General features: G+C 43.2%; 1 protein-coding gene across 2 annotated transcripts in view; it reads left to right on the forward strand.

Annotated features, from left to right (window-relative positions):
• Window positions 1-667: 667 nt before the first annotated feature.
• The window catches only part of COG7 (component of oligomeric golgi complex 7), an 81,153-nt gene continuing 66,765 nt past the window's right edge, over window positions 668-15,055 (forward strand). Inside the window, exons 1-4 of one of the 2 annotated variants that reach the window (XM_001916245.5) lie at window positions 668-1,247; window positions 5,722-5,870; window positions 6,180-6,296; window positions 9,989-10,157. In XM_001916245.5, the coding sequence (XP_001916280.2) occupies window positions 1,079-1,247; window positions 5,722-5,870; window positions 6,180-6,296; window positions 9,989-10,157 (604 nt within the window). In that variant the 5' untranslated portion in view covers window positions 668-1,078. The remainder of the gene's footprint in view (window positions 1,248-5,721; window positions 5,871-6,179; window positions 6,297-9,988; window positions 10,158-15,055) is intronic. The other variant, XM_005598850.4, reaches the window with a different exon arrangement.

The raw sequence follows: 15,055 nt of genomic DNA on the forward strand, positions 1-15,055 counted from the left end.
GAATGACCGCATTATTCATGACTCTACACAAAGAATTTTTTTGTTTTTGTTTTGGTGAGGAACACTAGCCCTGAGCTAACATCCGTTCCCCATCTTCCTCTTTTCTTGCTTGAGGAAGATCAGCCCTGAGCTAACATCTATGCCAACCTTCTACTTGTATGAGGGATGCCTCCAGAGCACAGCTGCTGAGTGGAGTAGGTCTGCGTCCGGGATCTGAACCTGTGGACCCAGGCTGGCAGGCAGAGCTAGGGAACTTTACCCACTCGGCCACAAGCCGGCCCCTGTTTTCGTTTTTCTAAATTTTGGCTCCTATGACAAAGGAGGCCCTCCCAGGTAGCCTCTCTTTTCTGAGGTGTCACGCTGTCTTAATCTAGAGGAAGCAGTAAGTGCAGACTGGAGATTGCCAGCGTGGCGCGTTTCGGGAAGGGACAGGAGGCCAGTGTGGCCAGAGCTTTGAGACAGGAGCAGGAAGAGCAGGGGGCAGAGGCCAGATCACGTAGATTCCTCTGCCCCCTGTAGCAGGGCAAGTATCAGAAAGAGTCAGGCTCCAGCGGCAGGCTTGCCTGCGTTCAGATCCCCACAGAGCCACTTTCTCGCTATGTGACTTTGAACCAGTTCTTGACCTCAGTTCTTCATCTTTACGCTGGGGAGAACAATAGTACTCAAAGGACTGTGAGGACTAAGTGAGCTAATGTGCGTAAGGCCTTGGGAATAAGCACATATTTAAGCGCTCAACAAGCACCAAGGTTAGCATAAGAAGCGGGACGCTAGTGCCGGCCTGCCGCTCCCAGCCCGGGGCGTTTCTCTAGAAGCGTGCTCTCCGGGGCTCCCGGAACGCCGGCGGTCGCCTCGGTAACGGCCACCTACTTCCGGGAGAAGTACGGCGCGCAGCGAGGGTCATTCCCAGCCGTATGCTTCAGCGAGTTGACGGAGGGGCCAGCTGCTGGTGCTGTGGACTGCGGTGCGCGCCCTCCCAGGCCAGCCCCGGTGCTCTTGCAGGGCCTCCGGAATCTGCAGCCTCGTTGCCGCCCGGAGACAGCCCTGAAGGCCTGGACGCCGAGGCTGAGGCGGGGCGGCCATGGACTTCTCCAAGTTCTTGGCCGAAGACTTCGACGTGAAGGAGTGGATCAACGCGGCCTTCAGGGCTGGCCCCAAGGAGGCGGCGGCCGGGAAGGCGGACGGCCACGCGGCCACCCTGGTGATGAAGCTGCAGCTGTTCATCCAGGAGGTGAACCACGCCGTGGAGGGTGAGCGGAGCGGGGCCGAGCGCCCCGACGGGGCCGGGGGCGCACGGAGTGGGCGCTCAGTGTCACGCTTCCGGGGGTCAGGGGAGCCGCGGGCCGCGTCTCCTCAGTCCTGGGGACGCGCGGAGCAGGGCTAGGCTGCTGCTCGGCGGTCTGCAACGCTCGCTGATTCGGGATCTCGCTTTTTCACCTCGGGCGGTGCCATCAAGTTTCCTTTTATAAACCTAAGCTAAGAGAGTGAATTTTAAGAACAAATAAATAATAGTCGATTGATCCTTACATTTGGCAGAAGCATATTGAAGGTATATGAGAATGACACAAATCTGGGAAACATTGTTTAAGTGGATTTTCATGTCAGGGAGGAAGGTGGGCTGGTCTGAACGGAGACTTTAACCATTTTTTTTTTTTTTTTTTTAAAGATTTTATTTTTTCCTTTTTCTCCCCAAAGCCCCCCGGTACATAGTTGTGTATTCTTCGTTGTGGGTTCTTCTAGTTGTGGCATGTGGGACGCTGCCTCAGCGTGGTCTGATGAGCAGTGCCATGTCCGCGCCCAGGATTCGAACTAACGAAACACTGGGCCGCCTGCAGCGGAGCGCGTGAACTTAACCACTCGGCCACGGGGCCAGCCCCCTTTAACCATCTTTTAAGGACAGTTAATTATAAAAAATAATGCACGCCAGCAACCATTTCATTAACTCCTCGACTTGATTTTTATTCACTGTATGTTTATTCAGTACGTTCTGCACACCAGTCTCTCTCCTAGGCTCTGTGGGAAAGACGGGTCAGACAGACTGCATACTGGAAGCTTCTGGTCCAGTAAATAGAACTTCGTTTTATAGAGGTGTCCAGGGTTTAAGGAAAGGTGGTGGTGGTGGTGGGGTTATTGGTACGTGTCAGGCCCTGTTTTAAGTGCTTTATATGTATTAGCTAAGTAGTTCTCAGCCAAGGGTGGTAATGCTGCCTCTCCTCCTCCCGAATATTTGGAAGTTGGTGGGAGTTTTTTAAGTTGTTGCAATGGTGGGGAATGTCACAGTGATGGACATTTAGTGGAAGGACCCAGTGATGCTTAGTGTCCTACCATACTCAGCACAGCTGCACAGTGAAGAAATGTCCTGGCCCAAATGTTAATAGTGCCTCCTGTTTGGCATGATTATCTAATTTAAACCTGACCATCCGTAGAGGTAGGTACAGTTATTATTCCCACGTTATAGCTGTAGAAACTGCGGCTGAGAGAAGTGACTTCCCAACGTCACATTGCTAATGAAAGGGAGAGCCTGGATTTGAACCCACGCAATTGGTTTCAGAGCCCAGGTTCTCATCCGTTATACTTTATTATATTCAAGTATTAACATAGTATTAAAGGGAGAGGGAACAACACACGCAGAGGCATGTGGTTATAAAAAGGCCTAGTCAGTCCAGAGGGAGGTGAGCTCAAACAGACCTTCATCAGTAGCATCAATAACTATTAATCATTGGTATTATTACTATGGGAGGATCACACTTTCATGGGGGGAAACTTCTGCTGGAGACAAGGCAGAAAAGCAGACTGGGATCACACTGTGAAAGGCCTTTTTGGCCATCCTGAGGAGTCTGGATTCCATCCCATAGGCAGTGAGAAGCCTTTGGAGGTTTAAAGCTTTATTTTTATGGAAGAGGAGACAAGGGCCCAAGTCTGCAGTGAAAAGAAGTTATTGCAGAGGTTCAGGCAAGAGATGTTGAGGGCCGCAAATTGGAGGACTGATTTGTTCAGTCAGTCACTCAGCAAATATTTATTGGGCACAAACTGTTCTCCAGCGTCCGGAGAGACAGTGTTGAACACGACCCAGTCTTAGGTAAGACAGGTCAGCAGGGGCCACATCATACAGGGATTTTAACGTCACATTAAAGAATTTGGACTTGATTGAAAACAAGTGTAATGGGAAGGCACTGGAGGATTTTTTTTTTGGTGAGGCGGATTTGATCTGAGCTAACATCCTTGCCAATCTGCCTCCTCGTTTTTTTCTTTTCTTAAGAAAGATTAGCCCTGAGCCAACATCTGTGCCAGTCTTCCTCTGTTTTGTATGTGGGATTCCTCCACAGCATGGCTGATGAGTGGAGTAGGTCTCCGCCCGGGATCTGAACCCATGATCCCCTACCACCTAAGCAGAATACAGAACTTTAACCACTTGGCCATGGGGCCGGCCCCAGGCACTAGAGGATTTTTAAGTAGGGAAGCAATATAATTCAGTATGTCCCCATTCAGCAGGCTGTTGCTGTAGTCCATAAGGGAGATGATAGCAGCTTCAACCTGGGTCATGGCAGTGGAGTTGGTGATAAATGGGTAGACTTAAGATATCTTTAGGGGCCGGTCTGGTGGTGTCATGGATGTGTTCGCATGTTCTGCCTCGGCGGCCTGGGGTTCATGGGTTCAGATCCCTACCACTCATCAAGCCACGCTGTGGCAGCATCCCATATACAAAATAGAGGAAGATTGGCACAGATGTTACCTCAAGGACAATCTTCCTCATCAAAAAAAAAAAAAAAAAGGATACTTTTAGGAGGAGGAAAGGGGAGAACTTGCTGATGAATTGGAATGAAGGATGAGAGGGGGAGAAAGTCAAGACTGATGGCAAATTCTTGAACTGAGCAACTGTGGATGGAGCTGCCAAACATACAGTAATGTTGAGAAAATGTGTAGTGAACATCCATATACCCACCACCTAGATTTTACAGTCAGCAATCTCTGGCTTTATCACAAATCTATTCATTTGTCCATCCCTCCATCTTATTTTTTGATGTATTTCAAAATAAGTTGCAGACATCAGTATGCTTCCCCCCTAAACATTTGTTAGAACCCTGAACATTATAGAGTTCAATACTTGTTTACAGCTCTTTTTTTACTAGATAAAATCTGCATGAGGTGAAGTGCATAGATCTTATCTGATAAGTTTGATGAGTTTTGACAAATGTATACAGCTAGTATAAACTCAGACCTCCGTCAAGGTATAGAATTCTACCATCACTTAAGAAAGTGCCTCCATGCCCCTTTGCAGTGGAATCTGGCCCTTACCCTCCCAGAGGCAACCACTGCAAGTGATAGTTTTAAAATGGATGCAGGAGTGGACTAAATTTTTGGGGCTGTGGAGAAGGGAAAAGAGGTACACAGGGAACCAGCCAGGCCTGAAGAGTGACTCTGGGGGGCCAGCCTGGTGGTGTCACAGTTAAGTTCACGTGCTCCGCTTCAGCCACCCGGGGTTTACCGATTTGGATCCTGGCCGCAGACCTACACAGGACTTATCAAGCCGTGCTGTGACAGCATCCCACATAGAAGAACTAGAAGGACTTACAGCTAGGATATACAACTGTGTACTGGGGATTTGGGGAGAAAAAAAAAAAAGAGGAAGATTGGCAACAGATGTTAGCTCAGGTCCAATCTTCCTGACAAAAAAAAAAAAAAGAGAGTGACCCTGTGGGTTAGCAGGCGAGAGACCAGGCTGGGGCCATAGCAGCACTGTGTAAAGGCAGTGAAGTCTGCGCGCTGAAGAAGTCTTTGTGTGTTGTGCCTTTGTTTTCTTAATCTGAGAACCTTACCTGGAGTCAGTGCTGGAAACAGTGTTATTTTATGTAGAGCTGGACGAACAGGTTCCTGAAGCGCATCTTCAAGATGTTAAGGTTCCATTCAGCACGCAGGTGGCGCAGAAGACTCTGGGCTTCTTTGGTCGATTCCCCAGTGAATTGCTCTTTAAAGGGTTATGCTGTTAACTCTCCCAATTCCAGATAACACATCCTGGTCTGCAGAGATTTTCAAATTTTATCCTACACTTGGGAAGTCTGTTAAAAAAAATGCAGATTCCTTGATCTCGCTTGATCTTCCACCAGACTTGCTAAATAAGAATCTCTGGCAGGTGGCCTAGGAACCTGCATTTTAACTGCACTCCACCTGGTGCTGGTGGTCTGTGGACCACATTTTAAAAAGACCATGAAAAGCAGACTTTGGGTCCAGGCACATGTAAGACTTGATTTCAGTTCTGTGAAATCTTGGGCAAGTTACTTAACCTCTCTGAGCCTTAGTTTTCTTATCTGTAAGAGGTGGCTGCTAGCGATTGCCATGGACATGAAGTGATATAATGTACGTAAAGCACCTGGCACATAGCCGGCATTTCACCCACTGTCAGATTCCTTCATTCTCCTTCCTCGAAAAAGGAGTTCAGTTTAACTCAGTGGTCGAGAATGGTTGATGTTGGGTCAGGTTGATGGTTCATTCCTTGTTAAATCACAGGACCCTCACCGTCACTCTGGGGAGGACATGGTCCTGGCAGAGGCCACCTCCCCACACCTCTCCCCTCCAACCTCCCATTTTTCACAGGCTTGGAAAACCGTGTGGTTGTAGTGCTTTGGGGAGAATTTCCTTCCTGTCTGATTTATTCATATTGTTCCCTGGTGACTGGTCTGATTTTCACGTTTGGTCCATGTTGCTCTTCTTGGGTTCTTGCTACAGAAACAAGTCACCAGGCCCTTCAGAACATGCCCAAGGTGCTCCGTGATGTGGAAGCCCTTAAACAGGAGGCGTCTTTTCTGAAAGAACAAATGATTCTTGTCAAGGAGGACATTAAAAAATTTGAACAAGACACGTCTCAGTCGATGCAGGTATTTTGGCCCCCGGCCTAAATGTCAATTCCTGTTTCTGGAAGATTTTCACTCGCATAGTGGGAGGCCAGCCTTAACTCACAATCTGGCCAAGCACTCAAATGATGCTTTCGCTTAGTTCTCTCAGCTTGTTCGTCTGTCTTCAGCACTCGCTGAACAAATGTGGCTCTGTGATTGGTGTTTTAAGGGGTACAGAGGCTCCCTGAAGTCAGGAACATGCCATAACACTTAGGTTTCAAGTCACGGGTGGAAGGTAGAGAAAATGGAACTGCCACTTCCTTCGTTTTTCACCTCTCATTTTTTTCTTAGGTATTGGTAGAAATCGACCAGGTCAAGTCCAGAATGCAGCTGGCCGCAGAATCGCTTCAAGAAGCAGACAAGTGGAGCACGTTGAGTGCTGATATTGAGGAGACATTTAAGACTCAAGTAGGTGTCTTGTTTAAGGGACGTGAAATCTTAACCAGGAATTTCAGCAGGAACTTGAGTTTTGGAGAAACAAATGAGAGAGCTATTCCACTGAAAATCATAAGGGGTAGTAAATAGGTGCGTATGGAAACATTCAGGCTTGGGATAAGGAAGCGCTGAGGCTGCTCTGAGTATTTGCACCCTCTTCAGTTTGTACCTTCTGCTTGACCGAAGCCTTTTAGCCACGGAGAGTGAGTTCAGGAGAAGCCTCGATAAAAAGACGGAGAAAACAGTCAGTGAGAGTGTGGAACATGGGCAGAGGGGTCTGACTCGCACTGGCCCTCTCCAAGGGCTGCAAAGTGGGGAAGGGAGTAATCCTTTTGATAACCAGTTATAAGAAGGAAATGAGATGATGTCTTAGGAAAAAACTCCTTTTCAATGGTAAAGCAAAATGAATTATCATCTTTTTTGCTATTTTTAAAAACTTTTAAAAGTTTTTAAAACATTTATAAATGGGGGCCGGTCCTGTGGCTGAGTGGTTGGGTTCTCGTGCTCCGCTTTGGTGGCCCGGGGTTTTGTAGGCGGGAATCCTCGGTGTGGACATGGCATCACTCATCAAGCCATCCTGAGGTGGCATCTCCCATGCCACAACTAGAAGGACCTACAACTAAAAATACACAGCTATGTACCAGGGGGCTTTGGGAGAAAAAGGAAGGAAACAGACAAACAAAAGTTATAAATGCACATGGGAAAAATGTTAAGATTTTATTTTTCCTTTTTCTCCCCAAAGCCCCCTGGCACATAGTTGTATTTTTAGTTGTGGGTCCTTCTAGTTGTGGCATGTGGGACGCTGCTTCAGCATGGCTTGATGAGCCGTGCCATGTCCGTGCCCAGGATTCGAACCTGCGAAACCCTGGGCCGCTGAAGCAGAGCGTGTGAACTTAACCACTAGGCCACGGGGCCGGCCCCTGGGAAAAATTTTAAGAAAGAAGAATAAGTAGTGAAAAATAAATCTTTCTTGTAACCCTGACCCTCCCAATCCCCTAAATTCCCTTCTGCATGCCAACCCTGTTATCATCTTTAAGCCTGTCCTTCCAGATGTATACATGCGTATATCATGTATATGTTCCCTGCCCCTTTTATTCCACAAATGGTGGCGCATTGTAAACACTGCTTTGACCTTTGACTTTTCACTCAACAATCCATCTATTATTATATATCAGTTATTGTTATCCTTAAGTACGATAGAGCCATACTCCTTCCCATTCCATTTCAGAGCCCCTCAGGGCACCTGACAAGTATAATTGATCCAGGCTTCCTAGACGGAAGCTGTAAATTTTATTGAATTCCTGGCACATGTGTATGAGAGATTGGATTTAAATATGGTCTCTGATGTTAACAGGAGTAAGCTACTAATGTTAGTTAGCTAGAAGTTATTCATCTTGATTTTGTCCTCCCAGCTATCCTGATATTCAGAATTAACTGCCCACAAGACCACACGCATCCAGTGGACTCCCTCTAGGCCCTTCAGACACTGAATTCCTTATTTCTGTCCAAAGCCACTCCCCATTTGCTCTTTCTTTTGGCCTCCCTCTCTTGGTTGGTGATGTCATTTTCCACGCTCTATCTAGGCTAGAAACCTCAGCAGTCCTTAACTGCTTGCTCTTCCCCATCTCTGCCATCTATCTCTTCAGTTATCTGTTCTTTGTATCCTTCTGCCACCACTCTAGTCATGCTTTCCAGTCCTTTTACTGCTAGACCATTGCAACAGCTGTCCATTGGTCTTCTTGCCGCTGAGTCCCTCCCACACTCTGGTTTATCCTGCACATGAGACCAGGGGGATCTTCTAAAGCATAGATTGGCAAGGGGCATTTCCCTGTCCCTCGCCCTACTTTTTTTTTTTAAAGATTGGCACCTGAGTTAACATCTGTTGCCAATCTCCTTTTTCTTCTTCTTCTTCTCCTTCTCCTAAAAGCCCCCTGGTACACAGTTGTATATTCTAGTTCAGGTCCCTCTGGTTGTGCTATGTGGGACACCATCTCAGCATGGCTTGATGAGCGGTGCAAGTCCACACCGAGGATCTGAACTGGCGAAACCCTGGGCCGCTGAAGCAGAGCACCCGAACTTAACCACGTGGCCACGGGGCTGGCCCCTCGCCCTCCCATTTTAACCTTGACTGATTCCCCATTTTCTGCTGGATAAATTCTAAGCCTGCTCACAAAGCATAGCCATAGCCTGTCGTTCACAACAGGGTTGTATGTGGCCTGCCTTTTCAGCTTTTTCTCTGGCCACTCCCTCCATGTGATTTCCACTTTGTGACTGCTCCAGACTGTTAACACACCATCCCCTTTCACGTCTTAGTTCTCTTCCGGAACTATCCTTCCTCTCCTTTATAGTATAGTACACTCATCCCTCAAGGTCCAGCTAAAGTGTCACCTCCTTTCATAGCGCTCCCTGCTGGCTCCTTGCCTCTCAGGCAAAATTAATTGCTCCCTCACCTGTGCTCCTGTAACACTTGAGCCATACTTCTTAAAATGTACGTGGTCTTTCTGTCCCGATACGCAGCGATAAACTCAAGCGCTGCGTTGTGATCTTCCTCCTCTGTGTCTCACACATTTAATACAGTGTGTGACACATCGCAGACACCTGTTGAATGCTGAAATGAAATAGTTATTACACTCAATTCTTTTTTAAAAGTAGCATTTATTTTTCTAATTATAAACATAATTTACATGTCTTAGAAGATTTGGAAAATTCAGAAAAATACAAGGAAGAAAAGAAAATGATCCTCATTCCTAATCCCTAGTAATGTGTTTTTAATGTCTGTTAGGTATTTTTCTATGTATTTGTATATATTTGTATGTATGTGTTTTGGATATATGCATATGTTACTGGTATGCATACATTTATATATATTCTAGCGTCTGTATGCTTTTTTATCTAGTTTATTTCACTTAATAGTAAGTTGTAAGTATTTTTAAAAACATCATTTTTTGTGGGTGCAGAATATTCCACTTGGCATTATGAGTGACCCATAATTCATATTTTATTTGTTATTATGGAACATTTAGGTTGCTTTCAGGTTTTTGTTATTATAACACTAAAGTCATGTTAATTAATTATAATACATTAATATCTCTCTGTCCCTCTGATTATTTCCTTAGGACAAATTTCTTGAAGAGGAAATACCAGGTCAAAAAATGTGAATATTTTTAAGGATCTTGATGCATATTGCTAAATTGCCTTCCAGAAAGACAGTATAAATTTATGGTACCAATAGACTTTTTCTTTGCACCCTCAGCAAGAATCGCTATTACCATTTTTGAAAAGTTTTTCCAATTTGTTAGGAGGAAAATGGCACTTCCTTGTTTTAATTTACCGTTATTTGAATACCAGTAATATTGAACATAATATGTTTATGGGCCATTTTCTTAAGAATTGCTTTTTCATGTATTTTGTCCATTCTTTTTTTTCCTCCACTTTTTTTTTTATTGAGTTAATGATAGGTTACAATCTTGTGAAATTTCAGTTGTACATTATTGTCTGTCAGTCATGTTGTAGGTGCACCACTTCACCCTTTGTGCCCACCCCCGACCCCACCTTTCCCCTGGTAGCCACTAATCTGTTCTCTTTGTCCAAATTATTTTGTCCATTCTTAATTGAAGGAGTGGGGTCTTTTAAAATAAATATCCTCTATTCTGGTCTTTTTATAGGACATAGCTGTGATTTCTGCCAAGCTAACAGGTATGCAGAACAGCTTAATGATGCTTGTTGATACACCAGACTACTCAGAGAAGTGTGTGCACTTGGAGGCACTGAAGAACAGGCTAGAGGCCTTGGCCAGCCCCCAGATTGTAGCAGTGTTCAGCTCCCAGTCTATAGGTGAGTGATGGTCATTTCTCATCTCTGCGTCAACCTCTTTACAAAGATAGGGCTTTCTGAGTCTTCAATCTTTAGAATGTCTTAATGTTGATTAAAGTATATAGATTGGAAGTAAGTCTGTAACTTTACGGTAGTTGCCTTTTTATCGACAGTTTATATGATATTCTTCAAAATACAGAAAAGTGGAAATAGTTGTCCAGTGAACACACCATCTAGATCCTGGTGTTAGCATTTTGCCACATTTACTTTATCACCTATCTGCCCATTTACTCATCTCTCTGTCCATCCATCTTACTTTTTTGATGCATTTCAAACTAATGCAGACATCAGTACACTTCACTCCCGAACACTTTAGCATTCATATCCATAACTAGAGTTCAGTAGTGATTTATGATTTTTCCTTTTTTGAGGTAAAATTTACGTTTAGAGAGATATGAAACTCTTAAGTATACTATTTGATGCGTTTTGACCCTTATCAAGAACGTGATGGTGCTATGTTATTTTCTGGTGATTTTCCAATAGATACGTTTATCTAACTCTCCCTTTGCCTTTCATCACAAAACCATTGGTTAAATAGGAAGAGGCAGCTGTAAACCTGTTTTCTTACCTTCACAGCTGTTTATATTGGACAGAGTAGAGTCTGTCTCCACTGCTCCTGCTTCCTCCACTCTTGCTTGTATGTTATGCAAGCCCGTCTACTCTGGGTTTATATTCTCCTGAACCTGTTCTGTTGAAGGGCTCCAACAGCGTGTCATCACCACACTTGAAGTCCTGATACCGGTTTATACTGTTCTATTTCTCATTGTCAACAACAGTTCACGATGTTTTTACTCCGTCCTTTCTGGGAATGCTTTCTTCCTTTGGCTCCTGAGATGTAGCAGCACTTTTGTTTATATGATGTAAATTTCTGACGATGAAATGAAATCATAAGAAGTTCTGATATATAAAGAGTTCTGTTTGATGTTTTAATTTGTTTTAGGATGGGTGAGTGTGCTGAGGCCAGGCTTTAATAGTTTTTTTTTGGAAATCAAAGCTAGATAATTGTATATACGACTATGCAGACATATAAACATGTAAACTCTTGTGTACATGTAAACTCTTACCACATGTATAAACATTATAAACTTTCAGTATACTGAGTGTGATCGTACCATTTATTATTAAACTAGGACACTTTTGAGAGGAAAAGAGAGTGCTTTTACTAATGAAGCTGGAATGAGTGTAAACCAAGACTGTCCTGGGCCAGCTGGTACAGATAGTCACTCCTGTACCCGTTAGTACGGAACCCTCACAGAATGACCCTCTGGATAGTAGAGTTTTCATTGTGGGTGAGAGCAGCTTAACCTCCTCATGCCAAACAGTAACACTATTCTCCCTCCAAAGATGATTTCTCCCCACTCCAGTTCTCTCCATAGTCAAGGCCTGCAAAGGTTTGGCCTCCCTTGCCCTGGTGGTGAAGCCACACCAAAATGGGGCCCCGTTGGAACTCAGCCCTGGAGAGCCGTGGACCTCTGCTCCCAGCAGAATCGTCTCTACTGTAATCTCTGAGCTGTTCGGTAACTCCAGAGGCGGGAACAGATCTCAGTCAGCACTCGATACTATCATGTTAGGTAATTTAAAAAAGACAAATATTATTGTCAAATTTTATTAAATGCCCTTTAGCGTCTATCAATATTGAATGTATTACTTTTATTTCCTCTGATCTACTAATATGGCCCATCATATTAATAGCGTTCCTAATATTATTCTTGCAACTCAAGAACAAATCCTACTTGTTCATGGGTGTGTGTGTGTATGTATGTTAATGTACTACTGGATATTTGTTGATATTTTATTTAGAATTTTTTCTTTGAGATCCTGTAAGTGAATATCTTTATCAGGTTTTAGTGTCACGATTGTTTTGGCTTCATAAAAACAGTTGGGCAGTTTTCTTTCTTTCTTTCTCCTCTATTAGGATTTAAGTAGCATTTTTATCAAAGACAGCCATGGCCCCGCTGAGTGCTTGCTGTCTGCAGTTCACCTTGGGTGTGACTATTACAACCTCTGCCTGCCTTTTTGTTTGTATTTGCTTTAGTGTGTTTTTGCCCATTTTCTTTCTGCCTTCAAACTTTCTGAGATGTTGTATTGTAGACTTCTCTACTGGAGATGGCATATAGTTGAATTTTGCTTTTGATCTAATCCATGTATTTCTTTTTTAATAAGTGACTTTATCCCATTTAGGTTTTTTTTTAACAGAAATTTTCAGTTTTGTATCTTTCTATTTGTATATTTTCTGCTTTATGTTTCTGTTTCTTTTGATCTTTGTATTTTGCTATATATGTTTTCTTTGTGTTTTTTTCTCACAGATAATTTAAAAGACGTAACTTGATTGTAGTTTATTAGTGATTTGTGACTTCAAATAATAAACTAAGCTTCTTTCTCAGTTTATCAACCTCATAGATGAAACAATATCTGACTCCCTCTGATTAGTGCATTCACACTCCTCTTCCTGCCTCCCACCCTTCCCCCCCACGCCACATTCTAGAATATTGCATAGTCCAGAATTTTTGTCACGATATACTATCAAATTATTAACTTTTTTATCATGTAGCTTTTCTCTCTAAACTTTTAAACATTATAAAATTTTCATATTTTATAATGGTTTTATTTACACATATACTTTTTTTTTGAGTTCATAATATATGAGTTTACATAATACAATCAGTTTACATCACTGTGAAATTTCAGTTGTACATTATTTCTTGACTGTCACCACATAGGTGCTCCCCTTTACCCCCGTGCCCGCCCTCACCCCCCTTCCCCTGGTAACCACTTACCTGTTGTCTTCGTCCATGTGCTTGTTTATATTCCACATATGAGTGGAATCATCTGATGTTTGTCTTTCTCAGTCTGTCTTGTTTCGCTAAGCATAATTCCCTCCAGGTCTTTCCATGTTGTTGCAAATGGGATGAATTTGTCTTTTTTTCTGGCTGAATAGTATTCCATTGTATATATACCACATCTTCTTTATTCAATCATCAGTTGATGGGCACTTGGGTTGTTTCCATGTCTTGGCTATTGTGAATATTGCTGCAAGGAACATAGGGGTGCATATGTTACTTTGGATTGTAGATTTCAAATTGTTTGGGTAGATACCCAGTAGTGGGATAGCTGGGACATAAGGTAGTTCTATTTTTAGTTTTTTGGGGCATCTCCATATTTCCATAGTGGCTGCAGCAGTTTGCATTCCCACCAGCAGTGTATGAGGGTTCCCTTCTCTCCACAGCCTCTCCAACATTTGTTATTTTTAGTCTTAGTGATTATAGTCATTTTAACAGGCATAAGGTGTTATCTTAGTGTAGCTTTGATTTGCATTTCCCTGGTGATTAGTGATGTTGAACATCTTTTCATGTGTTTATTGGCCATCTGTACATCTTCTTTGGAAAAATGTCTGTTCATGTTGTCTGCCTATTTTTTGATCGGGTTGTTTGGTTTTTTGTTGTTCAGTTGTGTGAGTTCCTTATATATTATGGAGATTAACCCCTTATCGGATATATGATTTGCAAAAATTTTCTCCCAATTGGTGGGTTGTCTTTTGGTTTTGATCCTAGCTTCTTTTGCCTTGCAGAAGTTCTTTAGTCTGGTGAACTCCCACTTGTTTATTTTTTCCTTTTTTTTCCCTTGTCTGAGAAGACATGGTATTCGAAAAGATCCTTTTAAGTTCAATATCAAAGAGTATACTACCTGTGTTATCTTCCAGGAGTTTTATGGTTTCAGGACTTATCTTCAAGTCTTTGATCCATTTTGAGTTTATTTTTGTGTATGGCGTGAGATAATGGTCTACTTTCATTCTTTTGCATGTGGCTGTCCAGTTTTCCCAACACCATTTATTGAAGAGACTGTCTTTTCTCCATTGTATGTTGTTTTTTTTCCTTCTTCTCTCCAAAGGCCTCCAATACATAGTTGTGTATTCTAGTTGTAGGGCCCTCTAGTTGTGGCATTTGGGATGCCACCTCAGCATGGCCCGATGAGCGGTACCATGTCTGTGCCCAGGATCCGAACTGGCGAAACTCTGGGCTGCCAAAGTGGATCTCGCGAACTTAACCACTCGGCCATGGGGCCGGCCCCTCCACTGTATGTTCTTGGCACCTTTGTCGAAGATTAGCTGCCCGTATATGTGTAGTTTTGTTTCTGGGCTTTCAATTCTATTCCATTGATCTGTGTGCCTGTTTTTGTACCAGTACCATGCCGTTTTGATCACTGTGGCTTTGTAGTACATTTTGAAGTCAGGGATTGTGATGCCTCCAGCTTTGTTCTTTTTTCTCAGGATTGCCTTAGCAATTTGGGGTCTTTGGTTACCCCATATGAATTTTAGGATTCTTTGCTCTATTTCCGTGAAGAATGTCATTGGGATTCTGATTGGGATGGCATTGAATCTGTAGATTGCTTTGGGTAATATGGACATTTTAACTATGTTTATTCTTCCAACCCATGTGCATGGAATCTCTTTCCATCTCTTTATGTCATTATCTATTTCTTTCAATAATGTCTTATAGTTTGCATTGTATAAGTCCTTCGCCTCCTAAGTTAAATTTATTCCTAGGTACTTTATTCTTCTTTTTGCAGTTGTAAATGGAATTGTATTCTTGAGTTCTCTTTCTTTAAGTTCATTGTTAGAGTACAGAAATGCAACTGATTTTTGTAAGTTGATTTTGTACCCCGCAACCTTACTGTAGTTGTTAATTATTTGTAATAGTTTTCCGATGGATTCTTTAGCTTTTTTCTATATAAAAGATCGTGTCATCTGCAAACAGCGAGAGTTTCACTTCTTCACTTCCTATTTGGATTCCTTTTATTCCTTTCTCTTGCCTAATTGCTCTGGCCAAAACCTCCAGTACTATATTGAATAAGAGTGGTGA

The sequence above is a fragment of the Equus caballus genome, chromosome 13 (genome assembly GCF_041296265.1).
Source record: "Equus caballus isolate H_3958 breed thoroughbred chromosome 13, TB-T2T, whole genome shotgun sequence".
Classification (NCBI taxonomy): domain Eukaryota; kingdom Metazoa; phylum Chordata; class Mammalia; order Perissodactyla; family Equidae; genus Equus; species Equus caballus.